Here is a 26,108-nt window from a genome sequence, read left to right as displayed (position 1 = left end):
CACCACACCACTACACACACACACCACACCACTCTACACACACACCACACCACTCTACACACACACCACACCACTCTACACACACACACACCACTCTACACACACACTCACACACACACACCACACCACTCTACACACACACACACACACACCACTCTACACACACACTCACACACACACCACCACACCACTCTACACACACACACACACCACACCACTCTACACACACACACACCACACCACTCTACACACACACACACCACACCACTCTACACACACACACACACACCACACCACTCTACACACACACACACACACACACACACACCACACCACTCTACACACACACACACACACCACACCACTCTACACACCACTCACACACCACCACACACACACACCACACCACTCTACACACACACACACACACACCACACCACTCTACACACACACACACACACACACCACTCTACACACACACACACACCACACCACTCTACACACACACACACCACACCACTCACACACACACACACACACCACACCACTCTACACACACACACACCACACCACACCACACCACACCACACCACACCACACCACACCACACCACACCACACCACTCTACACACACCACACCACTCTACACACACACCACACCACTCTACACACACACCACCACTCTACACACACACACACCACTCTACACACACACACCACACCACTCTACACACACACACCACACCACTCTACACACACACACCACACCACTCTACACACACACACCACACCACTCTACACACACACACACCACACCACTCTACACACACACACCACACTACACACACACACCACACCACACTACACACACACACCACTCTACACACACACCACACCACTCTACACACACACCACACCACTCTACACACACACACCACACCACTCTACACTACACACACCACACCACTCTACACTACACACACACACCACTCTACACACACACCACACCACTCTACACACACACCACACCACTCTACACACACACACACACACACACACACACACACACCACACACCACACCACTCTACACACACCACTCTACACACACACACACCACTCTACACACACCACTCTACACACACACACACACCACTCTACACACACACACACACACACACACCACTCTACACACCACACCACTCTACACACACACACCACACCACTCTACACACACACACACACACCACACCACACCACACACACACACACTACTCTACACACACACACACCACTCTACACACACACACACACACACACACCACACCACTCTACACACACACCACACCACTCTACACACACACCACACCACTCTACACACACACACACACCACACACACACACACACCACTCTACACACACACACCACACCACTCTACACACACACACACACACACACACACCACACCACTCTACACACACACACACACACACACACACACACCACACCACTCTACACACACACACCACACCACTCTACACACACCACACCACTCTACACACACCACACCACTCTACACACACCACACCACTCTACACACACCACACCACTCTACACACACCACACCACTCTACACACACCACACCACTCTACACACACCACACCACTCTACACACACCACACCACTCTACACACACACACACACACACCACACCACTCTACACACACACACACCACTCTACACACACCACACCACTCTACACACACACACACACACCACACCACTCTACACACACACACACCACTCTACACACACACACACACACACACACCACTCTACGCACACACACACACACACACACTACTTGCCTAGTTAAATAAAATACACAAACACCACACACACACGGGAATACCCATATAAATGTGAAATTTTACAACCAATATAATTGGGAATTACTGGAATGGCCTTTACCATTAAAGTCAATTTTCGGCAATGTTGTAATGTACAGGCACTGTTTAAATGCTTCCTCAAAGCAATCAGTGATTCAGCCATTGGAAATCAAGCACCTGTTCAGTCATGTTAGATCTGTTTTTACCTCAAGAAAATGGAAGATGCTTATTTGTTATTATATATTTGTTATTGTTAAGTATTTGAAACAGGACCAAGGTCTTGCTCACACACTCCCCTTACACAAATATATTTCCTCTTCTGTGGCGACCTAATACGTGTGTGTCTACCTAGAGCTTACCGTATGCTTTCCAGTCCAAACAATTTGAGCATATATTACGACAATATTTTGTGACGTTATTGTTAGTTTTGGTGTTCAGCAGTATTGACTATGTTTTTTTCCCTGCTGTTCGAGCACACAATTTTTCTTGTGGCACCCGAAGTTCTGCAGCTGATGTCTATGCCCCCACTCGTTGATTATTGGTCAAGAGTAGGGATTCTTCAATTAAGTGTTTGTTGTCTAATGAGAGACGACTGGTTTTCATGTACATTTTTTCACTTGAGAAACACGGTACTAAATATCTTAGCTAGATGCAAAAACGTACACATTTATGACACATTTCTTGATTTGGCTTAGATTGATTCTACCTATGTTGTTGCTATGGCGTCTCAAAAAGGTGACAAACAGTAAATTTACTTCTTTCTTAAATTTTTTCAACCAAATGTATTTTTAAGGGTGTATACAAGGCACAGACATTCGCTTCGCCTAGTCAAATTATGCTAGGAACAAACCAAACCTAGTATGCGGATGCCTTAACCATTCCATGACCTCTGACCCCCTTCAGGTGGACTTCCCCAGTCCAGCGGTGGATGTGCTGTACGTGGGACCCCAGGAGAGACCCAGCCCTGATCCAAACACCCTGGAGGAGCTTGACCCTGACCTGCGTCGCCAGGTGGACAAACTCTGCAGCCGAGCCTCCACCTTCGGGTACGTATGAGTTACTGGGGCACTTCAGTAAGGCCACCCCCCATCCCTAACTTATGTAACAGGCTACAACTTTACCGAAATCCTGATCGATATCAATTCGAGAAACATTTGACTTACGGGCGTGTGTATCGCATAATGATTTTGTGTTGGTCTGTTCCGCTGTTGGACTCTTCAGTGGTTGCTTAGGCCTGTCTACAAGGTAACAGCTAAGTTTTAAAGACACTATTTTATTGTGTAGCTTTTTTCTTTGTTTTCGATGATTACATCATCACTATCTACGTTCTAATGAGATCCAGCCAAGGTATTAAAGTATTCCCCAAAAATTGGGCACATGCAAATGTTCCTATGCTTAAGACTTAATACACAAAGATGACGTTATGTCCCAGCCGTAGGGCATTTGTTTATCAAGGGCAGGTTTGGTGAATTAGGTGCTAAGCCAAAGTAAACACAGGCTACAACAGGAGGACAAATTAAGGTGGCACTGACTGTGGTGACTATTGACACCAAATATACTCATGAATCAACGTCTTAGGCAAAGACCCTAGCTAGTTGGCAAGGGTGTTAGCATCTTAGATGGGTCTGATTTCATAAGCTGATACTAGCTGCCATGACAACTGTTACAATTATAGTAGTGTTATGTAGGGCCTTATGATGGATGTTTCTTAACAGTTTGCCATCATAACTGTTGCGTCTGTCATAAGCTGATACCTGCTGCCGTGACGTATCTTTACCTGCTGCCGTGACGCATCTTTACCTGCTGCCGTGACGCATCTTTACCTGCTGCCGTGACGTATCTTTACCTGCTGCCGTGACGTATCTTTACCTGCTGCCGTGACGTATCTTTACCTGCTGCCGTGACGTATCTTTACCTGCTGCCGTGACGTATCTTTACCTGCTGCCGTGACATATCTTTACTTTACCTGCTGCCGTGACATATCATTACTTTACCTGCTGCCGTGACATATCATTACTTTACCTGCTGCCGTGACATATCATTACTTTACCTGCTGCCGTGACATATCTTTACCTGCTGCCGTGACATATCTTTACTTTACCTGCTGCCGTGACATATCATTACTTTACCTGCTGCCGTGACATATCATTACTTTACCTGCTGCCGTGACATATCATTACTTTACCTGCTGCCGTGACATATCTTTACCTGCTGCCGTGACATATCATTACTTTACCAGCTGCCGTGACATATCATTACTTTACCTGCTGCCGTGACATATCTTTACCTGCTGCCGTGACATATCTTTACCTGCTGCCGTGACGTATCTTTACCTGCTGCCGTGACGTATCTTTACCTGCTGCCGTGACGTATCTTTACCTGCTGCCGTGACATATCATTACTTTACCTGCTGCCGTGACATATCATTACTTTACCTGCTGCCGTGACATATCATTACTTTACCTGCTGCCGTGACATATCTTTACTTTACCTGCTGCCGTGACATATCTTTACTTTACCTGCTGCCGTGACATATCTTTACTGGCTTTATTTTCCACGTTTAAAATGGAATTAAGAAAAGGACAACAGTACAGTAGACAACAAAATCAGGGCCGTTATATACATTATATATTAACCCCAGCTGTTTAGGAGAGATGTCACACCTTACTGGGTGGCTAGGGACATTAACCCCAGCTGTTTAGGGGAGATGTCAAACCTTACTGGGTGGCTAGGGACATTAACCCCAGCTGTTTAGGGGAGATGTCAAACCTTACTGGGTGGCTAGGGACATTAACCCCAGCTGTTTAGGAGAGATATCACACCTTACTGGGTGGCTAGGGACATTAACCCCAGCTGTTTAGGAGAGATATCACACCTTACTGGGTGGCTAGGGACATTAACCCCAGCTGTTTAGGAGAGATATCACACCTTACTGGGTGGCTAGGGACATTAACCCCAGCTGTTTAGGAGAGATATCACACCTGGCACAAATGATTGTCTAGTTGTGTTTTTCTTGCAGGCTGGTGCCCTATACCTGCACCCAGAGAGTAGTTCCAAGTCCAGGTTTATAGCAATGAATTTCATATTCTAACACTCTTGTGTAGGATTTTATGATGGAAGTTTCAAGTCTTCATGCCCAAATGACTCTCCAGTCCTCCCAGACCATAGACGTCTATCTGTTCTCATTCCAGAGTGTCTGTTCCCCCAGACGTTTAATTGTGGGCATATAAATGCCCACTTACACCCACTGCCAACCTCTGCCAGGCTGCCAGCCAGATCCATTAGCCTTTTTCAGCCTCCACAGAGAGTCATTTCTTCTGAGGCACTAATCCCTTTGACTTTCTCTGAGCGTTCTCTCATTTACTCCCATGTTAACCTTCTGTGGTTTGAACTTCTTCTTTTGCCATCTGTTTTGTTAGGGTGTATTTCGGAGTTATTTAAGATTCTCTTAAAACAAGAGACTTCAGCTAGTGTGCACTTGTTCAGTTCCCTTCACTGATCTGAAAGGAAATGGCTGGTATAAGACTCCAACAAGCCCATGCCTGGTCTCCCACTAGCCCAGGATGGTCTCTAGATGACCAAGATATAAAGGACGTACTAACATGTGCAATAAAGGGGATATCATCAGAGGGTACGTTGCCAACTAGTAGATGGCTTTAGACTGGGTAAGGTTGAAGAATTTTGGCATTGGTAGCGATAATGTCGCACTGCTGTCCATCCTATTGCCAGATAGTGATGACCCTGTCAGCAGTGGTCTTTTTTGACCCATCCTATGACTCACCTACTGCCATTGAGCAAGGCACTTAACTAGAGGTCAACCGATTATGATTTTTCAATACCGATTATTGTAGGACCACAAAAGGCCGATACCGATTTATTGTAGGACCAAAAAAGGCCGATACTGATAAATCTGCCATTTTTTTTTAATGTATTTTTGATAATGACAATTACAACAATACTGAATGAACACTTATTTTAACTGGCAAGTCTAAATATTCCTGTTACATTGCACAACCTTCAATGTTATGTCATAATTACGTAAAAAATTCTGGCAAATTAGGTGGCCCAAACTGTTGCATATACACTGACTCTGCGTGCAATGAACGCAAGAGAAGTGACACAATTTCACCTGGTGAATATTGCCTGCTAACCTGGATTTCTTTTAGCAAAATATGCAGTTTTAATAATATATACTTCTGTGTATTGATTTTAAGAAAGGCATTGATGTTTATGGTTAGGTACAGTCGTGCAACGATTGTGCTTTTTTCGCAAATGCGCTTTTGTTAAATCATCCCCTGTTTGTCGAAGTCAACCATGGTGTAGTCAACTAGTGATTATGATTGATTGTTTTATATAAGATAAGTTTATTGCTAGCTAGCAACTTACCTTGGCTTCTTACTGCATTCGCGTAACAGCGTTGGACTAGTTAACTGTAAGGTTGCAAGATTGAATCCCCGAGCTGACAAGGTAAAAATCTGTTGTTCTGCCCCTGAACAAGGCAGTTAACCCACCGTTCCTCGTTGAAAATAAGAATGTGTTCTGAACTGACTTGCCTAGTTAAATAAAGGATAAATAAAGGTGTAAAAAAATATATATATATATATTCCAAAATGTGTCCAAAAACACAGATTTCCGATTGTTATGAAAACTTGAAATCGGCCCTAATTAATCGCCCATACCGATTTAAACGGTCGACCTCTACACTTAACCCCAAACGTGCTCTGTGCTGCTCCCAGCCTAACCCCTAACCTCCTCTGTGCTGCTCCCAGCCTAACCCCTAACCTCCTCTGTGCTGCTCCCAGCCTAACCCCTAACCTCCTCTGTGCTGCTCCCAGCCTAACCCCTAACCTCCTCTGTGCTGCTCCCAGCCTAACCCCTAACCTCCTCTGTGCTGCTCCCAGCCTAACCCCTAACCTCCTCTGTGCTGCTCCCAGCCTAACCCCTAACCTGCTCTGTGCTGCTCCCAGCCTAAACCCCTAACCTCCTCTGTGCTGCTCCCAGCCTAACCCCCAACCTCTGTGCTGCTCCCAGCCTAACCCCCAACCTCCTCTGTGCTGCTCCCAGCCTAACCCCCAACCTCCTCTGTGCTGCTTCCAGCCTAACCCCCAACCTCCTCTGTGCTGCTTCCAGCCTAACCCCCAACCTCCTCTGTGCTGCTTCCAGCCTAACCCCCAACCTCCTCTGTGCTGCTTCCAGCCTAACCCCCAACCTCCTCTGTGCTGCTCCCAGCCTAACCCCTAACCTGCTCTGTGCTGCTCCCAGCCTAACCCCTAACCTGCTCTGTGCTGCTCCCAGCCTAACCCCTAACCACCTCTGTGCTGCTCCCAGCCAGCTCTGTGGTGGACCCTGTGCTGTTCCCAGCCGGTCGTGTGTATGTACAGGATGAGGGGTACAGTATGAGGGGTACTGTAATAGCGAAATGTACATTTTCCATGGTCTCTATATGACCGATCAATAAAGATGGATAGTGGGGGTCTCCTGAGTGGCGCAGTGGTCTAAGACACTGCATCAGACTCTGTCGTGACCGGGGGCGGCGCACATTTGGCCCAGCGTTGTCCGGGTTAAGGGAGGGTTTGGCCGACAGGGATGTCCTTGTCCCATCACGCACTAGCGACTCCTGTGGCAGGCCGGGCGCAGTGCACGCTGACACGGTCGTCGCCAGGTGTACAGTGTTTCCTCCGACACATTGGTGCAGCTGGCTTCCAGGTTAAGTGGGCATTGTGTCAAGAAGCAGTGCGGCTTGGTTGGGTTGTGTTTTGGAGGACGTGGCTCTCAGTGTTAAAAAAATACAAATAAAAAAAATATTGATTTGTTTTATGCCTCTCCCTCTTCCCTCCCTCTTTCAGGTTGACGCGGGCCGACCGCCAGCTGCTGTGGGATCAGCGGCATCACTGCCGGGCCCACACCCATAGCCTGCCCAAGGTGCTGGCCAGCGCCCCCAGCTGGGACTGGGGCAGCATGGCTGAGATCCACTCCCTCCTCCATCACTGGCCCTCGCTTCAACCAGTCTGTGCCCTGGAGCTGCTTCACTCTAAGTATGTGTGGCGTACACATGCACACAGATTCTCTTGAACACTTGATACACTTTTTTGAGACGTTGAGAGAAGTTGTTTGAGAGAGCTCGAGTTTGATTTATGGTCAATAGAAAAAAGTTGGATTTGTAAAATGGGAGGTGCAAGTTGATATCACAGGAGTCTTTTATATTTCTGTGTGTGTTAGCTTGAGAGCTAAGAGAATGTAACCTATACTACTTAAATCACCTGTTTGACTATAGTTCAATAAATGGTAGACGGTCAGATTGTACTTTAACTATGCCACTTTGTTTACATACTCATCTCATATGTATATACTGTACTCGATATCATCTACTGTATCTTGCCTATGCTGCTCTGTACCATCACTCATTCATATATCCTTATGTACATATTCTTTATCCCCTTACACTGTGTATAAGACAGTAGTTTTGGAATTGTTAGTTAGATTACGTGTTGGTTATTACTGCATTGTCGGAACTAGAAGCACAAGCATTTCGCTACACTCGCATTAACATCTGCTAACCATGTGTATGTGACAAATACTTTACTGTAAGGAACATAGGTTGAAGGTCACTCTGTCGGTCTTTGTTTCTGTCCTGCAGGTTTGCTGACACAGAGGTGAGGAGTGTGGCTGTCGGCTGGATCGAATCCAGCAGTGATGACGAATTGGCCGACTACCTGCCTCAGCTAGTGCAGGTAAACAGTGTGTATACACACACACACACAGGAAATCAGTTTGTTAGTGACTCTGAATGCTTTCCTCACCCCATCTGCTTGTCCCTGTTCTTTTGGCTCTCTCAGGCCCTGAAGTTTGAGTGTCACCTAAAGAATGCCTTGGTCATGTTCCTACTGTCCAGAGCACAGGGCAACGTCAGTATCGCCCACTACCTGTACTGGTGAGTCTCCACCCACTGAACTAGTAGCATAGTATATAATATGGTGTATAGAACATAGCATATTCTAAACTGGGTGGTTCAAGCCCTGAATGCTGATTGGCTGACAGCTGTGGTATATCAGACCGTATACCACGGGTATGACAAAACACTTATTTTTACTGCTCTTATTACATTGGTAAACAGTTTATAATAGCAATAAGGCACCTCTGGGGTTTGTGGTATATGACCAATATACCATGGCTAAGGGCTGTGTCCAGGCACTCTGCGTTGCGTTGTGCGTAAGAACAGCCCTTAGTCGTGATAAATTGGCCATATACCACACCCCCACGGACCTTGTTTATTAAGTATAATATATTGTGTAGCATAGTATATAGAGGTACATGGCCTCTGCTAAGTGGTCTGGACCTTTATGGAAAAGGAGGTAGTGTGCTTGTCCCGGACACCCAAAACAGATCATTTTAAGTAGGTATCTAGGCTGGGAACTGTCGTAGGACTACATGTAGTAAGAATATTGTATCTAAAAAGCCACAATAATCTCTACGGAGCTATTAGCGATATCAACTGCTTTGTCTGATCCCATTGTACTCGGATCCTCTCTCCCCCACCAGGCTACTGAGAGATGCAGTTCTAGACCCTGCGTTTGGCCGGAGGTACGACCAAGTGCTGGGGTCCCTGCTGTGTCTGTGTGGGGCCGGCCTCCGGGATGAGCTGGACAAACAGACCCGCCTGGTCACTCTGCTGGGGGAGCTGGCCGAGAAGGTCCGGCAGGCCGGGGGCTCCACACGACAGGTGATGGGGCTAGGAAACGCTACTAGAATGTCCAACCTATACCTCAGGGAGCCTCTAAAAGGACTTGTTAACACTTTATTTTACAGTCAGCTGTTCATCTTGTATTTACTTATGGTAGGGATGTCCTGTTAACCCAATGAGTCCCGCCCCTGTGATTTAGGACCTCAAACCCCTTTTCAACATTGTGAGTTTGAGCTATAGAACTCGTCTATTTCTTCGGCATCTGTTGGTACCAACCAACCGTCTGTGTAATTTACTGGGGCTGAGCTAGAGCGGTGTTTGTGAGACGAGGGCGGATCTCGGATGGGACCCGAGGCCAGGTCTTTTTTTTTATTTTTACAAAAACATCTGTAGTCAGAAAGCTTTAAGTAGTTTGTAATTCAAACCAATCTATGAAAAGCTGAGACTCTATCGAACATGCACATGTAACATGTGCTCTATGACGCTCACAAGCTACACAAGAGTTGTTAGAAGGTACGGGGTTCTTCTACGTAGAAGATAAAAGGAAATCCCTGGACATAGTGTCTATAATACCTTAAGTTCACATAGTTGCTGTCACAAACGCCACAGAGTTGTCACTGACTAGTTGGATATTAATTTCCCACTCAGCAAACAATTTCTGTGTTTACAGCATTCATGTAAATTCATTTTGAGCAGACTTTATTTTGTTTATTGACATTTGTCAATAAAATTCATGAATGCAACTGTTTGTCAAATAGGGTTGTGTTCTACTTTTAGCCCTGGTTGGTTGTCCTGAAAGGAAAATGATAAAACACTTAATTGTGAAGCTAAATATAAGGGCTGGACATGCAGCTAACTGAAAGGCAGATAAATGAAAATAGGATTTTTGCTGGGGTCTCGGGACTGAAGGGGTTAAAATCACTTTTATTTCATTTGGTACCAGTTATTTAAAAATTGTTTAAGTTTCCAATTTTTACCTTGTAATTCCGTTGTAAATATCAGCTAAACGATGAAATAAAGCGCTGCCAAATGTTAATTGGTTGCCAGTAATTCAACTATTTGTGTGTGTCCAGGTGGTGCTCCAGGAGGGTCTGGAGAGGATGCAGTCATTCTTCCAGAAGAACAGCTGCAGGCTGCCCCTCAGCCCCAGCCTGGAGGCCAAACAACTCAATATCAAGGTAAGACCATTGTCCACCAATGGAAAGAGTGACCCAAAGCTTGACCATTCACTCTGCAAATGCCCATTTGACCATCAAAATCATTTTTACCATCTCAACAACATATGGACTATGACCCATACCAGGGTTTCTGTTAGCCAGCTTTTGGCTGATTTTAAATAAAAATAAATAAATAGTTGCCCGCCAAATTGCCTGAAAAAATCCGAGAGGGGATTCTTTCTTCAAAACAGAGTAAAGACAGCCTCCAGATCGCTCCTTCTTGAGTACAAGGTAACAAGGCTGATGTGCATCAAGCTGCTCCAAGGAGTTGGACAGTTTTGATTTCCCAACAGCAGCAGCTCACTTTGAGCAGTCCAATGTCCTCTGCAAGCGCAAGTAAATTAGAGGCAAATTGTGTTCCTCTGGCCCTTTTCTAGCAGGTCTGCTGCCTCCCTAGGCAAGACCAACATATGCCACCCCTGTCTCATATATAGTTTAAAGATTTGGAATGGATTGATAGACTAGAGCAGGGCTGCCCAACTCTTTTCCTGGAGATCTACTGTCCTGTAGGTTTTCTGTCCAACCCTCTTCCTGGCGATCTACTGTCCAGTAGGTTTTGAGTCCAACCCTCTTCCTGGAGATCTACTGTCCTGTAGGTTTTCTGTCCAACCCTCTTCCTGGCGATCTACTGTCCAGTAGGTTTTGAGTCCAACCCTCTTCCTGGAGATCTACTGTCCTGTAGGTTTTCTGTCCAACCCTCTTCCTGGAGATCTACTGTCCAGTAGGTTTTGAGTCCAACCCTCTTCCTGGAGATCTACTGTCCTGTAGGTTTTCTGTCCAACCCTCTTCCTGGAGATCTACTGTCCAGTAGGTTTTGAGTCCAACCCTCTTCCTGGAGATCTACTGTCCTGTAGGTTTTGAGTCCAACCCTCTTCCTGGAGATCTACTGTCCAGTAGGTTTTGAGTCCAACCCTCTTCCTGGAGATCTACTGTCCAGTAGGTTTTGAGTCCAACCCTCTTCCTGGAGATCTACTGTCCAGTAGGTTTTGAGTCCAACCCTCTTCCTGGAGATCTACTGTCCTGTAGGTTTTCTGTCCAACCCTCTTCCTGGAGATCTACTGTCCAGTAGGTTTTCAGTCCAACCCCTCTTCCTGGAGATCTACTGTCCTGTAGGTTTTCAGTCCAACCCCTCTTCCTGGAGATCTACTGTCCTGTAGGTTTTCTGTCCAACCCCTCTTCCTGGAGATCTACTGTCCTGTAGGTTTTCTGTCCAACCCTCTTCCTGGAGATCTACTGTCCTGTAGGTTTTCAGTCTAACCCTCTTCCTGGAGATCTACTGTCCTGCAGGTTTTCAGTCCAACCCTCTTCCTGGAGATCTACTGTCCTGCAGGTTTTCAGTCCAACCCTCTTCCTGGAGATCTACTGTCCTGCAGGTTTTCAGTCCAACCCTCTTCCTGGAGATCTACTGTCCTGCAGGTTTTCAGTCCAACCCTCTTCCTGGAGATCTACTGTCCTGTAGGAGATCTACTGTCCTGAAAACCCATAGGAAAACCCACAGGATGGTAGATCTCCAGGAAGAGGGTTGGACAGAACCCACAGGACGGTAGATCTCCAGGAAGAGGGTTGGGGAGCCCTGGACTAGAGTAATGATATGTATCATGCGCAATTGGTGCATTTCAGATGAGCTTATTCAGTTGCACTTGGAAACGAAACATCGTTGCCAACTATTCACAGCGGCGTTACAATGTTGCAATCACTAGGCAGCCATCTGCCTATAGTAGGAACCCGAGTTGTTATCAATAAGCCACATGACACGAGTCACGACCAAACGATAGTTCAAATTACAGTAAACATCATGTATTAACGATAAGTAGAACTGTAAAGGGTGAGATAAAATTTGAACTTTGGAATCAAGTGCTCTCATAAATGCATGGCTTCATTTCACAAAAATAAGCTTTCGCTTAATGAACCAGCCTTAATAGGTTTAGTTTATTTGCATATAGTTTAAGTATAAGTGTCCTCTTTCCACTGCTGTGGTGAAGGCATCCAGCTTTTGTCAAATTAACATCAAAAGTATTTTTTTGGTCGGTTACATTTTAGCTAACACTAACCCTTTTCCTAACCTCAGTCTCCTAACCTGCTACGTTAATTATCCTAACCTGCTGTGTAAGTTCTCCTAACCTGCTACGTTAATTCTCCTAACCTGCTGTGTAAGTTCTCCTAACCTGCTACGTTAATTATCCTGACCTGCTGTGTAAGTTCTCCTAACCTGCTGTGTAAGTTCTCCTAACCTGCTTCGTTAATTATCCTAACCTGCTACAAAAAGTGAAATCTGACGTTCATTTGAAAAAAAGCTGGATCCATTCTAGCCATGACTGGGCCGGTCCTTGTGTTCATAGACAACCATGTTTTGTTATTTGTTAGGCCTAATTAAAAGGTTCATGCCTAGGCTAAATTAAATAGATGCTAAATTACATAGAGATTCAACTAGAGAGGCCTAGATTGTATTTGTAAACATCTGTGTTTTGTTATTTATTAATGAAAATGGTCATACAAATAGCCTATAAGACAGGTTGTTCTCAAATGATTTTATACACGTATATTTTGATGTTTTATTACTGGTGACTTGTTATTCTAGGCTAAATTGTTTTATTTTTAAAATTATATTCATTTATGATTTAAATGTTTTGCTTAGACATGGAGCGTCTCTAGACCATGTTAGTACTATCCAAGGCAATGTTTTGCTTAGGATAATTTATCTTCTGTTAAGACTAATTACAATCATGTAAATATGATTTTGAGCCCTGTGGGTAGCCGTCCTAATGTGTTTCGCACCCAATGCATATGGATGTTCGGTAAACCCTGACACATAATGTAGTCGTCCTAGTGATTGGTGACGTCACCATAACCTCTACCATCCAAACGCTGACTGGCACTTCATCTACAGGTCACTTCAGTTACCCCCACCACCTCTGTTGTAAGAGGCCGTTGACTAGAATACAATATCTGGGCGTGTGTGTGCTGTCCCCGATTGCTCCTCTTTTCCTGTCTGAGTGTTTTGCTCCATTCTCACGGCCACGTTTCTCACCGCTGGGCAAGTGTGTTTGTATATGAGAGGTTGTGTATTTGTTGTTGGAGTATGTGTTTTGCTCAGCGGTGTATCTGACCACAATCTCATACCAGACAAGCCATGGCGATGCCCCCTCATTTAATAAAATCCGCCCTTTGTCTCCCTAAAGCAGGCTAGTGCTCCCAGGGGCCAAGGAAGGCTTGTATAACTAACCACAGGGTCTCTCTCTTTGTGTGTGTGTTTGTGCACGTGTGTATGTACAGTCGTGCTCCTTTTTCAACTCCAACGCGGTGCCCTTGAAGCTGGCCCTGGTGAACTCCGACCCTCTGGGAGAGGAGATCAACGTCATGTTCAAGGTGGGTGGCTGGGACACGCTGATCCTAGATCAGCATTCCTACTTTAAACACACCTGGGATATATTTAGAGTGCTGATCTAGGACCAGTTTTGCCTTGTAAATAGCTGAACCTATATTTACACTCCTATTCTGGCCACGTTTTGTGAATTGGGGTCCACACAGAAATAGCTATCAGATTAGACGACTAGATTCTGTTTCTATGGCGCCAGAGTCTCTGAAAAGATGCAAAGTTCCATAGACAAGCAGTTTATCACAAATGTAATACTAAGTAATCCATGAAATACCTTGACACGTTCTAGAACACATTCTCTGCATGACTTCACCATTCCTTCTGGAGTATTTGAAGCTTGAAGGAATGCAGGAGTATATTCTAAAGAGTTCCCTTTGTGTTTTGATGATATAACAGCTTAATATCAACGCTGCATTGTCCATTATCTTCCCCATAGGGAAGAGATCAGTTACTGCACTCGTTTGCATTGTCTTTCATAGTTGAAACAGCACCACCTGGTGGCATAATATAACACCAGACCCTGATGATAGAATGTGTACGGGAGTCTTTGTTTGACCAGACTTGCAGACACACAGATGGAATGAAACTCCTTAATGAGAATATTATAATAGGTCTCTGTGGATGGTAACTAATGTGTGTGTGGTCTACTAGGTGGGAGAGGACCTGAGGCAGGACATGCTGGCTCTGCAGATGATCCGGGTCATGGACCGCATCTGGCTTCAGGAGGGACTGGACCTGCGCATCGTCAACTTCAAATGCATTTCCACCGGGAAAGACAACGGTACTACACACACAGACTAGAACTCACACTCAAATCACCAGATAAATCATTCTGATATGAATGAAACTTACTGAAACCTGTTTGTCCTCATCACAACCTCTGTGGCTCTGATTCTACCATTCTGGCCATTATAAAACTAGCTCAAAGTGGATGCCACTGCACCGTCACAGCACCGTCACAGCACCGTCACAGCTATATTTCAGTGGGTGATTGTTAGATGATTGCTGATGAACTTGGTTCTCTGCGTCATATTACATCCGGTTTACTAATTTATAAATGTGTACTCATGCCATGCCTGCAGTTTTGACGTGGTTCTGTATGTGTATTGCCAGGAATGGTGGAGCTGGTGCCGTCCTCCGACACCCTGAGGAAGATCCAGGCGGAGTACGGAGTGACGGGCTCCTTTAAGGACAAGCCCCTGGCGGAGTGGCTCCGCAAGTACAACCCCGCTGAGGACGAGTACGACAAGGTAACTGTCTGACCCCGAAACTTTACCCTCTGACCTTTGAACCCTAACACAGACTCTTACAGAGGGTGAGGTTGGGAAGATGAACAACTGATGATGACTTCTACGCTTTATTTCTTGTCTGTATTCGATATGCATATGTTACACACTGATTTGTCCTTGATATCAATGCATGATTCAGCTGAAAGTCCCAATTTACGTATGCAGATCTCTATTGAGCATTAGCTCAGAGTTCCGAGTTCCTTTTGGATTGAGGACAAGATACTGTAGGGCTTTTCACACTGAGCTGAATGGCGCCAAGTCCAGCTGTTCTGAGCTGCCCTGGTTACACGTCCACCATAGTTGCTGGAACAGTGCTGAAGAGGGCAATGTGAACCAAAGAAATCCAATCCAGCACAGTTTGGTTTGGCTCAGCATGACTGTGTGAAAATGTTGTGTATCTAACGACGACTCTCTGCCCCTCTCTATGTGTGTGTTCAGGCTTCGGAGAACTTCATCTACTCGTGTGCGGGCTGCTGCGTGGCCACCTACGTGCTGGGTATCTGCGACCGCCACAACGACAACATCATGCTGCGTTCCACCGGTCACATGTTCCACATCGACTTTGGCAAGTTTCTGGGCCACGCCCAGATGTTCGGCAGCTTCAAAAGGTAAGAATGTTACCTGCGGTGGTCTAAGCTGCTTCCTCCAGAACACACGTTGTAACAGTGTTAACATGGGTAACCTGCTTCCTCCTGAACACTCGTTGTAACAGTGTTAACATGGGTAACCTGCTTCCTCCACACACGTTGTAACAGTGTTAGCATGGGTAACCTGCTTCCTCCAGAACACACGTTGTAACAGTGTTAGCATGGGTAACCTGCTTCCTTCAGAACACACATTGTAACAGTGTTAACATGGGTAACCTGCTTCCTCCAGAACACACGTTGTAACAGTGTTAGCATGGGTAACCTGCTTCCTCCTGAACACACGTTGTAACAGTGTTAGCATGGGTAACCTGCTTCCTCCAGAACACACGTTGTAACAGTGTTAGCATGGGTAACCTGCTTCCTTCAGAACACACGTTGTAACAGTGTTAACATGGGTAACCTGCTTCCTCCAGAACACACGTTGTAACAGTGTTAGCATGGGTAACCTGCTTCCTCCAGATCACATGCAACAGTGCTAACAAATCTGACCCACTACTCTTCTAGCACACTCCCTCACTCCCTCCCCCCTAACTTTTACTGTTTCTTCCCCCTCCTTAGTAAAAGTCAATTGTGTGCTTAGTTAAAATACTAGAAGTAAAGGTTTATTGACAACAAGGACGTGTGCTCCGAGAACCATTTGCACTCCAGATGGGGCCTGAGTGTTCTTTCTCTGACTTAGACCTGGGAAACCAGAAAGTAGGTTGCATGTTGTTCTCAGCTGTCCATACAAAATGACATGTAGGCCCAGCTTGGGTCAAGATGGACTCTGCAGTGGGTGGAAACAGTGTCCGCCCCACCGCTGTTTTAGTTTTGTTGACAAAGTGGAGGTGAGGAGTGTCGTGGTATAAACATGTGCAGTAGATATTCTGCTATCGCACGTCAAAGTCTGAGGGAAGACGTGGCAGTTTCACCATTAAGGATTCCAGCTTTAAACCAGACTGAACGCTATGCTCACCATTTAACCAGGTTACATGTGTCCCATGTTTTATTGAGTCTTTCTCTCCCTCCCCTTCTCCCAGGGACCGTGCTCCATTCGTGCTTACCTCTGACATGGCCTACGTGATCAACGGGGGAGAGAGGCCCACCAGTCGCTTCCAGCTGTTTGTGGACCTGTGCTCCCAGGCCTACAACCTCATCCGCAAACACTCAGGCCTCATCCTCAACCTGCTCTCCCTGGTAATAACTAAAACTCTGCTGTCAAGTTCCAGTTCTATCCTGGTCCCAGATCAGCATGTACTGTATAGCCTACTCCTATGGTTGTTGTCATGCCAAACATTTAACGTGACAACGACCGAAGGAGTCGGAAATGGAACAAAACCAGATCTGGGACCAGACTAGTTAAGACCAAGTTCAAGTCGTATAACTACATTGGCCTTTTATATGAATTTACCTGGCATTTCTTGAGTTTGCATGATAAATAATTCATGCCAATGATAAATAATTCACACCAATGGAGGCCAAGGTGCACAGGACAGCTGAAAGATAGATCAGTTGCAGGACCACTGACGGATGGATGGGTCACAAAGAGACTGCTTCATGAAATAAGTGTTTTTAAAAGTGTGATGCCAGCCTAGTAAATAACTGGTAATGATTACTCTCCTGTTGCCTGGGTAATCTTTTTTGTTTGGCCGTGGTGATGGCCCAAGGAATTTCTTGAGTGTTATCTTAGGGATTCAAATGCTCTACTCTTGCCTCGAATCAAACCTTGCTGGCTACAGTATTACCTTCCTCAAATCATTGGTTCTTAGTCTTTTTTTTACTAAATCATTTCTTTGTACATTATAATGTATTGCATTTGCAATTATAAAACAGTTTTTTACTGTCTCAAACCAAAACAAATTCACGTGTGTGTGATTGACAGATGACGTTGTCAGGCCTACCAGAGCTGACGGGAAATCAGGACCTGAAGTATGTATACGACGCTCTGCAGCCCCAGACCACCGACGCAGAGGCCACCATCTTCTTCACCAGGTACATAGAGACACATATTACCATATATTAACGATCAACTGCCCCTTATGAACCAACTTATCTGGTATCGATATAGTCAAAAACAGGGGTTGGAACCGGTACAAGGAACCAAACCGGAAAATAACGTAATATTTTGAGGAACAGAATCAAAACTGGGAATGACTGATCTATACTGTTTCGGGAACAGAAGCATTATTTTAAAAGGATGGGAAACGGTCATTCATGTTATTTTACGTTCTGGGCATTTTTTTGGTCACACAAAAAATGCAACAAAGTGCCTATGCAAAGACTTCAATCTGTCACTCAAACTTAATCCAGTGTCTGCCTGCCAGTTGAAAATCTATGCCTCTGTGAGCTTCCTGCCCCTCCCCCTCTACGAGAATAATACTGACGTTACAAGTGTGACTCAGAAATTGTGGAGAGATATTCTTAATTAGAGAAGAATGGATTAACTTTTTCAAAGCTAGGAAAAAAAAAAGGATACTAAAGTTCACATTTCACATTGGATTTATTAACTTCAAAAAGGTAAGACGTGTTTTTATTTTATTATTCTGGTGCCGCTCTACAGAAAGGCTTGCTAGCTAGCTAGTTTTGGTCCAACAAAGACATTCAACGTTCCTCCATAGAAGCCGGTCCTCCGTAGGTATAATTCTGTGGGCCTTATTCAGATAATGCATGTCATAAGAAGATTCCCAGCGCTTCAAGCCAAGCCATCCTCTTCCACCCTCCTTCGCACTCTCCCCACCTGCAAAATTTCAGTTGCATCTTGCGTCCTACACTTGTCTGTCCAATGCATGTAAATAACGTGCCCACGCCATAGCAAGCTGCTCTATCCACAAAGTTTGGTTAAGTAATTTAGTGTCAAGCCCCCCCCCCCCACCACCAAAAAAATAGGTACAGAAAGGAAGGATATAAACTTACTTTTGAACCAGTTCAGAACTTTATTTTGCTGTTCTGAAGAGTGGAACAGAATGAAAAAAAGAGTGGTTCTGTTCAGAACTAAATGATTGGAAAATAATTTGGGTTCCAACCCCTGGTCAGAAACATTAATTCTAGTGTTAATAGGATTGTTTTGGTCATAAAGTCTCTCGCACAAAACACTTTTTTGTGTGACTGTGTCACAATTTACTGAGGTATTGGGTATGGGTTACGATCATGCCCACTTGCCCAGTAACAGCTGCATGTGCTCTATCCAATCATATAGCAGACAGAACCTCCTGAGAGTGAGACAGACCTGCCCATTATGCAGCCCCTCTGACTTGTTTACCTAAGACAACACATCGCCAATGTCATGTTGAAATAACCCTTGGCCCTAAACCCTTCATGGGTTGGCCACTGGCTGATTGACTCTAGTGTCAATCACTTGAGAATTGAAACAATCAGAACACACCTAACTGCAACTTGTCAATATTCCAAAACCCATTTGCGAACATGTTGTTTTTCCCCCAACCTGATATGGAACACTGCCAGACAGACGCATACTCTGTTATTAATAGATAGTGAGAAAGTTGTAAAAAACAAAATGGCACTGAAGCACACGTCGCCACTCGCCAGGGACTTGATAAGCTGATTGTGGTCTGGCTGCTCAATGTGCTTCCTAGCTACTATTTGCTAGCTTCATTAACAGACACAGAGTTGGAACTTAGCTTGCCAGCCAGTGATTTTGGGCACTGACAAACATCATGTAGCTTGTGCTTTATTTACGATACTTTGACCGCTGATGAGGAAGTTGTAGACATGTTATTGTTCTCAGCAATCAGTCTTGAGCGTGCAGCCAGACTTTCCCGACTCGATTGACTATATGCAGTGCACCGTCTAGTTTTTCCTGCAAATGTTTTCACTTGAGAAATACTGCACCAAAAACATTAGTTAGATGCAAAATTGTGCGACTAAGACCTCTTCAAAAATGTCAAAATGAATTAATCAAATCAAATCAAATGTATTTATATAGCCCTTCGTACATCAGCTGATATCTCAAAGTGCTGTACAGAAACCCAGCCTAAAACCCCAAACAGCAAGCAATGCAGGTGGAGAAGCACGGTGGCTAGGAAAAACTCCCTAGAGAGGCCAATACCTAGGAAGAAACCTAGAGAGGAACCAGGCTATGTGGGGTGGCCAGTCCTCTTCTGGCTGTGCCGGGTGGAGATTATAACAGAACATGGTCAAGATGTTCAATGTTCATAAATGACCAGCATGGTCGAATAATAATAAGGCAGAACAGTTGAAACTAGAGCAGCAGCACAGTCAGGTGGAAGTTGAAACTGGAGCAGCAGCATGGCCAGGTAGACTGGGGACAGCAAGGAGTCATCATGTCAGGTAGTCCTGGGGCATGGTCCTAGGGCTCAGGTCAGTTGAAACTGGAACAGCAGCATGGCCAGGTGGACTGGGGACAGCAAGGAGTCATCATGTCAGGTAGTCCTGGGGCATGGTCCTAGGGCTCAGGTCCTCCGAGAGAGAGAAAGAAAGAAATTACATTTTTTTGTTTTGTTATCGTAGCTTTCTAACTATTTTAAGTGACTATTTTCAGAACATTGCTACGGTGACTTAGGGTTGCTTATTCCCTCCTGATTCCGGGAATCCTCCAACCAGGATCTCGGGACAACCAGCGAATTTATTGAAAGGTCCAGGAATTTTGCAACAGTACTCAGGATGGACAAACAACAGTACCTCCCAGGGTACGAAGTACAAACATAACACAACCTCAAGACAACTCGTTTGGCTTGAGTCATGGCCGCTAGCATTTCTTAATGAGCAGTCTTCAAAAGAAGGCCAAATAGGAAGCACAATCTACCTTCAACATAATATATTATATTAGAGGCCACCATCTTCACCAGGTGCTGTCTGTCAAGTGTTTGTTTTCCCACAAACTCTCTGGTGATTATCTTGAAACAAGGTGCACTGCTCCACTTTGAGCCTCTGTCACAGACATTGTTCTGCCTTACAGTGCACAATGCACCTTAACTCTTACTCTGTTTAGGAGCTTGAATTAGTTTCACTTGAAAAAAGCAATCAGTAGTCTCAAATAAAATATAACTTGGCTGAAATGGAATAGTGGGAAACTGTGTACTTTCCCCACAATGCCCAGCTGGTGGCAGCATAACAATGATGTATATAAACCCTGGACTGCAACCAATCCTCAGTCATTAACACAATGGAAGGGTCAAATTCTTTATCTAAGTGTTGAAAGTGTGTGGGCGATGGATAGAAACATTATGGTGCGTTTTGACACCATGTGGCAGAGAGTAATGCGGGCCTTGGAGAAGGGTTGTGAGAGAAAGCACTATTTACCTGATTTGTTTAATATTAATAGTTAACACTTTAACATGCTTAACAAATTGTAAAGACGTATCTTTAGTGCCAATGCTGTGCTTCTGAGAGAGGATGGTTCTTCTCTTCCACGTTCACTCCCCACAGCTGGTCTTGTTGTCAAGGACATGAGATAGAGATAAGCTTGAGGAACAGATAGACCTGTATTGTTTCAAGGTCTCTGCTTCTGAGTAACCTGATCACACGGCAAATGACTAAGAGCCTCTGAGAAGTGACCACAGTTCTTCAGCCTTCAGTAAAAATACATGTAGACAAATGTATTTTTATAGCTTCCCAAATAGTTTTTTACAATGGTGGTGGAGTACCAAGATGGATTTACAGTGGCTTCAAAACAGCACCCCCTGTTAGTAATCTAGTGTGTGTGTGTGTGTGTATATACACACAACATTACGAACGCCTTAGAACTCTCATTTACTAGCCTAAAACATTGATGTGAAATGCTGCTATTAGCCATGTTATATCTACCATTCACCTCCTGTCTCTCTTCTTCCTCTGTGTAATAGATTAATTCAACAACATACTCCCTTTTGTCTGAAGTTTAACCTTCTTTCCCTCCCTCCAGGTTGATCGAATCCAGCCTGGGCAGCGTGGCCACCAAGTTCAACTTCTTCATCCACAACCTGGCCCAGCTGCGCTTCTCTGGCCTACCGTCCAACGACGAGCCCATCCTGTCCTTCTCCCCCAAGACCTACACGCTGAAGCAGGAGGGGCGCATCCGCGATGCCTCCATCTTCTCCTTCCAGAAGAGATACAACCCCGACAAGCACTACGTGAGTCTCCAACCAGAGACGTACATATATTCATGTCTACTGATGTGTTTTCATACACCATGGTCTCACTGTTCCTTCACTGACAGGGCCTAGCTTTCCTATAGGATCCCAGAAGAACACATATCTGGCATACACAGTTCTTTGTGTAAATCAAACTATATAGAGAAGTCACAACATTAATGGAATTCTGACTAAGATGAGCTCAAATTCCTCCTCTTCCTCCTCCCCCTCCTGTAGACGTACGTGGTGAGGCTCCTACGCGAGGGGCAGAGCGAGGCCCAGTTTCTCTTCCGCACCTTCGATGAGTTCCAGGAGCTCCACAACAAGCTGTGCATCCTCTTCCCTCTGTGGAAGCTGCCAGGGTACACACAGACACACACAGACAGACACACGTGTGGAGAAGGTTGAAAGTCTGCCTTATTGGACCTTAGAAAGCCAAAGTGGGAGATACACCAAAGGGAGCTCCCACTTGTACCACAGATGCACCCTTCTTGTTAGTGCACTAATCTTTCCCCATCCCCTCCCTAGGTTCCCTAATAGGATGGTGCTGGGCCGTACCCACATCAAGGACGTGGCGGCCAAGAGGAAGATTGAGCTCAACGGTTATGTTCAAAACCTGTTGAGGAGTTCCACAGAGGTCACACAGGTGACTTACACAAACACACACACCCACCCACCACATCCATCTATCCATCCACACACACACACACACAAGTAAAAAGCCCAACGCACTCAATTTTCACTGATAATTTTCTCTCTATCAGTGTGATCTTATCTACACATTCTTCCATCCGATCGCGAGAGACGACAAGACGGAAGGATTGGAGACGACGGCCAGAGCACCAGGTAAACCTGAGCCCACTCTATGTATGACCATTGTCGCCACTACAGTTTTTAAAGAGTGATTTGTTCTGCAGATAAGCCCCCGTTGAGTCCCAGCTCCGGCAGAGTGGAGGGGGAGGTGAAGCTGTCCGTGTCCTACAGAAACAGCACACTCTTTATCATGGTCATGCACATCCGGGACCTGGTGAGTACAGTGGCTCACAGGGCCCAATCCTAACTAGCGCACCACTCAAAACTTTTAGCATTTTTATAATGAATTTATACTGTTTATCCTCAGCCTTACAGATGGGGCTACGGCAGCGTGATGGTTCATTTACCATTAAACATATCTCAAGGGACATTTATTTGCCCCTGATGGGATGAATAAAGTTTTATTGGATTGAATTACGAACGTGAATCCTCAGTTTGGCCTTAGTTAGTGGAGCATTAGCTAACATCCGCCTGCTCATAGGTATCTGAGGAGGGGACAGACCCTAACCCCTATGTGAAAACCTACCTGCTCCCAGACCCCCACAAAACCTCCAAGCGCAAAACAAAGATATCCAGGAAGACCAGGAATCCCACTTTCAACGAAATGGTGAGTGAAATCGGTGTAGCATGTTGGTCATTTCTATTAGGGCCCTGTAGCAAATTGTCATAGTTAACGACTTTGTGTCCTGACCTGCTGTGTCACTTTGTTTTTTTTTATTTGACCTTTTATTTAACTAGGCAAGTCAGTTAAGAACAAATTCTTATTTTCAATGACGGCCTAGGAACAGTGGGTTAACTGCCTGTTCAGGGGCAGAACGACAGATTTGTACCTTGTTAGCTCAGGGATTTGAACTTGCAACCTTCCGGTTACTAGTCCAACGCTCTAACCACTAGGCTACCCTGCCACTGTTCTCCTGATCTGCTTGTGTGACTGATCTAACTTATACAAACTGCTGCTAACTAGTCTGACTACCTCCTCCACCTCAGCTGGTGTACAGTGGCTACAGCAAGGAGACCCTGGGGCTGCGGGAGCTACAACTGAGCGTGCTCAGTGCCGAGTCGCTGAGAGAGAACTGCTACCTAGGCGGCGTCACGCTCACACTCAAAGACTTCGACCTCAGCAAGGAGACGATCAAGTGGTACAAGCTGACTGCCGTACCCTACTTCTAGATGACTCCACCTGAGAAAAACGCTGCTTATCAAGAAAACTCGAGATACACCTATTTAAGGGCAGCGGAACACCCCAGGGTGGTGCCTCAAATCCTCCCCCTTCCTCCTCAAGCTCAAGACCCTGTCCAGAACCCACCCCTAGCCCCTTTAGGACCTGTCCAGAAACCACCCCTAGCCCCTTTAGGACCTGTCCAGAAACCACCCCTAGCCCCTTTAGGCCCTGTCCAGAAACCAGTCCTAGCCCCTTTAGGCCCTGTCCATAAACCAGTCCTAGCCACTTTAGGCCCTGTCCAGAAACCAGTCCTAGCCCCTTTAGGCCCTGTCCAGAAACTACCCCTTACCCCTTTAGGCCCTTTCCAGAAACCACCCCTTACCCCTTTAGGCCCTGTCCAGAAACCACCCTTAGGACCTGTCCAGAAACCACCCCTAGCCCCTTTAGGCCCTGTCTAGAAACCATCCCTAGCCCCTTTAGGCCCTGTCCAGAAACCAGTCCTAGCCCCTTTAGGCCCTGTCCAGAAACCACCCCTTACCCCTTTAGGCCCTGTCCAGAAACCACCCTTAGGCCCTGTCCAGAAACCATCCCTAGCCCCTTAACCCTTTTGTTAGATCTCAAAGAATGATAAGCAATATGGTTGTAGCACCGACCTTTCAGCTCTACACAAGTGCCTAGATAGATGGGGGCTAGGGGTTTATTCTGGGTAGGGCCATTCTCTCTCTCTCCCTCACTAATCAAGGTTTTTTTCTCATTGTTTGCTTCAATCTCCACTTATTTAGTTTGTCCTAAACTATAACACAAGAGCTGTAATGTTTTGTAAATTTTGACATTCGAGGACCAAAACATCTTACCTTCAGAAGAGTATATATAGATTGACACTTTTTTAAAACATTTTATAGTGGCTCATTTTTACAACAAAAAAATAATTATACGTAAACAAATAGGAAGAGTCTGGTTTCCTGCTAAACTAGCTGAGAACGTCTGGGAATTTGCCCATCACGAACCAGACTCCAGGAAAGAGTGTTCTTGTGTTTCCCAATCACATGCCAAAATAACTGATGATGGCAAACCACTCTCCCAAAGGGGAACCGATCATGGTGCCTTGTTTGTGTTCACAATCTCTTATACACTCCACTTTAGCCTTATTGCAATGTACTTTATTTAAAAAAATGTGATATTCCAATTGAAAAAAATGTATCTATTCTGTCAAATAATGTCAACAGTTCTCAGTGTGAGCAGGGTTGTGGACAAGCATCAGAAGGTGTTGGAATGGTCACCTCCCACTTGTATGCACACTACCATATATTTAATATGGTAAAAACTTGACTTTTCACGGCACACTTTTGGGGAAGACAAGTTGCCTCAACGCTGATCCAATGCCAGTTTTTATTTCACCTCTTATTGGTTTTAAGGGTAGAATTTAGAGTGGGGTGATCGTAAACTTGTGCTCAAGTGGTAACTGGAGAAAAAAAGGGAAAGCCATCCAGGTCAGGAGATGCACTGCTTCCTCTGAGCTGCTTACAAACCTAAGGATGAAATAATGAATTCATCCAGGAGGGGTTTTCAAGAGAATGTCAACAAAGACTATTATGATGAGCGACTTGATCTCCTATTTTAATGACTGTATGAGTTTCTATTAACATGGCCAGTTATTTATTCTTAATTGGTTACCTTAACCCGAATGAATCGGTGTGTACTGTAATCCCTCTTTCCTAAAGCAAATTAAATGTTTTTTGAACAAAGATTGTGACATTGTTTTTTTATGATTTATTTTGGATAAGGGTCAATATAATCTGTGATATTGACTCTCATTGAGAGAAAGGTCTATATTTCAATAGCCCATTCAACCGGATGTCCCGTTTTTCAGGGGAAATTAAAAAAGCCAAAAAGCCTGCGACTTCTACTTTGATGTTAGCAAGGCGACACTCCATTTTAACTCCTCCACATTCAGTTTTTCACAATT

General features: G+C 45.1%; 1 protein-coding gene across 1 annotated transcript in view; it reads left to right on the top strand.

Annotated features, from left to right (window-relative positions):
* LOC109897747 (phosphatidylinositol 4-phosphate 3-kinase C2 domain-containing subunit alpha) overlaps window positions 1-25,889 on the top strand; it is a 73,385-nt gene extending 47,496 nt beyond the window's left edge. Inside the window, exons 15-33 of the mRNA XM_031833040.1 lie at window positions 2,793-2,935; window positions 7,736-7,924; window positions 8,527-8,620; window positions 8,726-8,820; window positions 9,429-9,609; window positions 10,644-10,748; window positions 14,061-14,153; window positions 14,815-14,944; window positions 15,277-15,413; window positions 15,891-16,060; window positions 17,119-17,275; window positions 17,961-18,070; window positions 21,960-22,167; window positions 22,405-22,529; window positions 22,696-22,813; window positions 22,932-23,013; window positions 23,085-23,194; window positions 23,462-23,587; window positions 23,968-25,889. Coding sequence (XP_031688900.1) covers window positions 2,793-2,935; window positions 7,736-7,924; window positions 8,527-8,620; window positions 8,726-8,820; window positions 9,429-9,609; window positions 10,644-10,748; window positions 14,061-14,153; window positions 14,815-14,944; window positions 15,277-15,413; window positions 15,891-16,060; window positions 17,119-17,275; window positions 17,961-18,070; window positions 21,960-22,167; window positions 22,405-22,529; window positions 22,696-22,813; window positions 22,932-23,013; window positions 23,085-23,194; window positions 23,462-23,587; window positions 23,968-24,150 — 2,556 coding nt within the window. The 3' untranslated portion in view covers window positions 24,151-25,889. The remainder of the gene's footprint in view (window positions 1-2,792; window positions 2,936-7,735; window positions 7,925-8,526; window positions 8,621-8,725; window positions 8,821-9,428; window positions 9,610-10,643; window positions 10,749-14,060; window positions 14,154-14,814; window positions 14,945-15,276; window positions 15,414-15,890; window positions 16,061-17,118; window positions 17,276-17,960; window positions 18,071-21,959; window positions 22,168-22,404; window positions 22,530-22,695; window positions 22,814-22,931; window positions 23,014-23,084; window positions 23,195-23,461; window positions 23,588-23,967) is intronic.
* The last annotated feature ends 219 nt before the right edge of the window (window positions 25,890-26,108 follow it).

The sequence above is a fragment of the Oncorhynchus kisutch genome, linkage group LG10 (assembly GCF_002021735.2).
Source record: "Oncorhynchus kisutch isolate 150728-3 linkage group LG10, Okis_V2, whole genome shotgun sequence".
Classification (NCBI taxonomy): Eukaryota; Metazoa; Chordata; class Actinopteri; order Salmoniformes; family Salmonidae; genus Oncorhynchus; species Oncorhynchus kisutch.
Note: the sequence above shows the minus strand (reverse complement) of the source record. Positions and strands in the feature narration are given on the sequence as shown.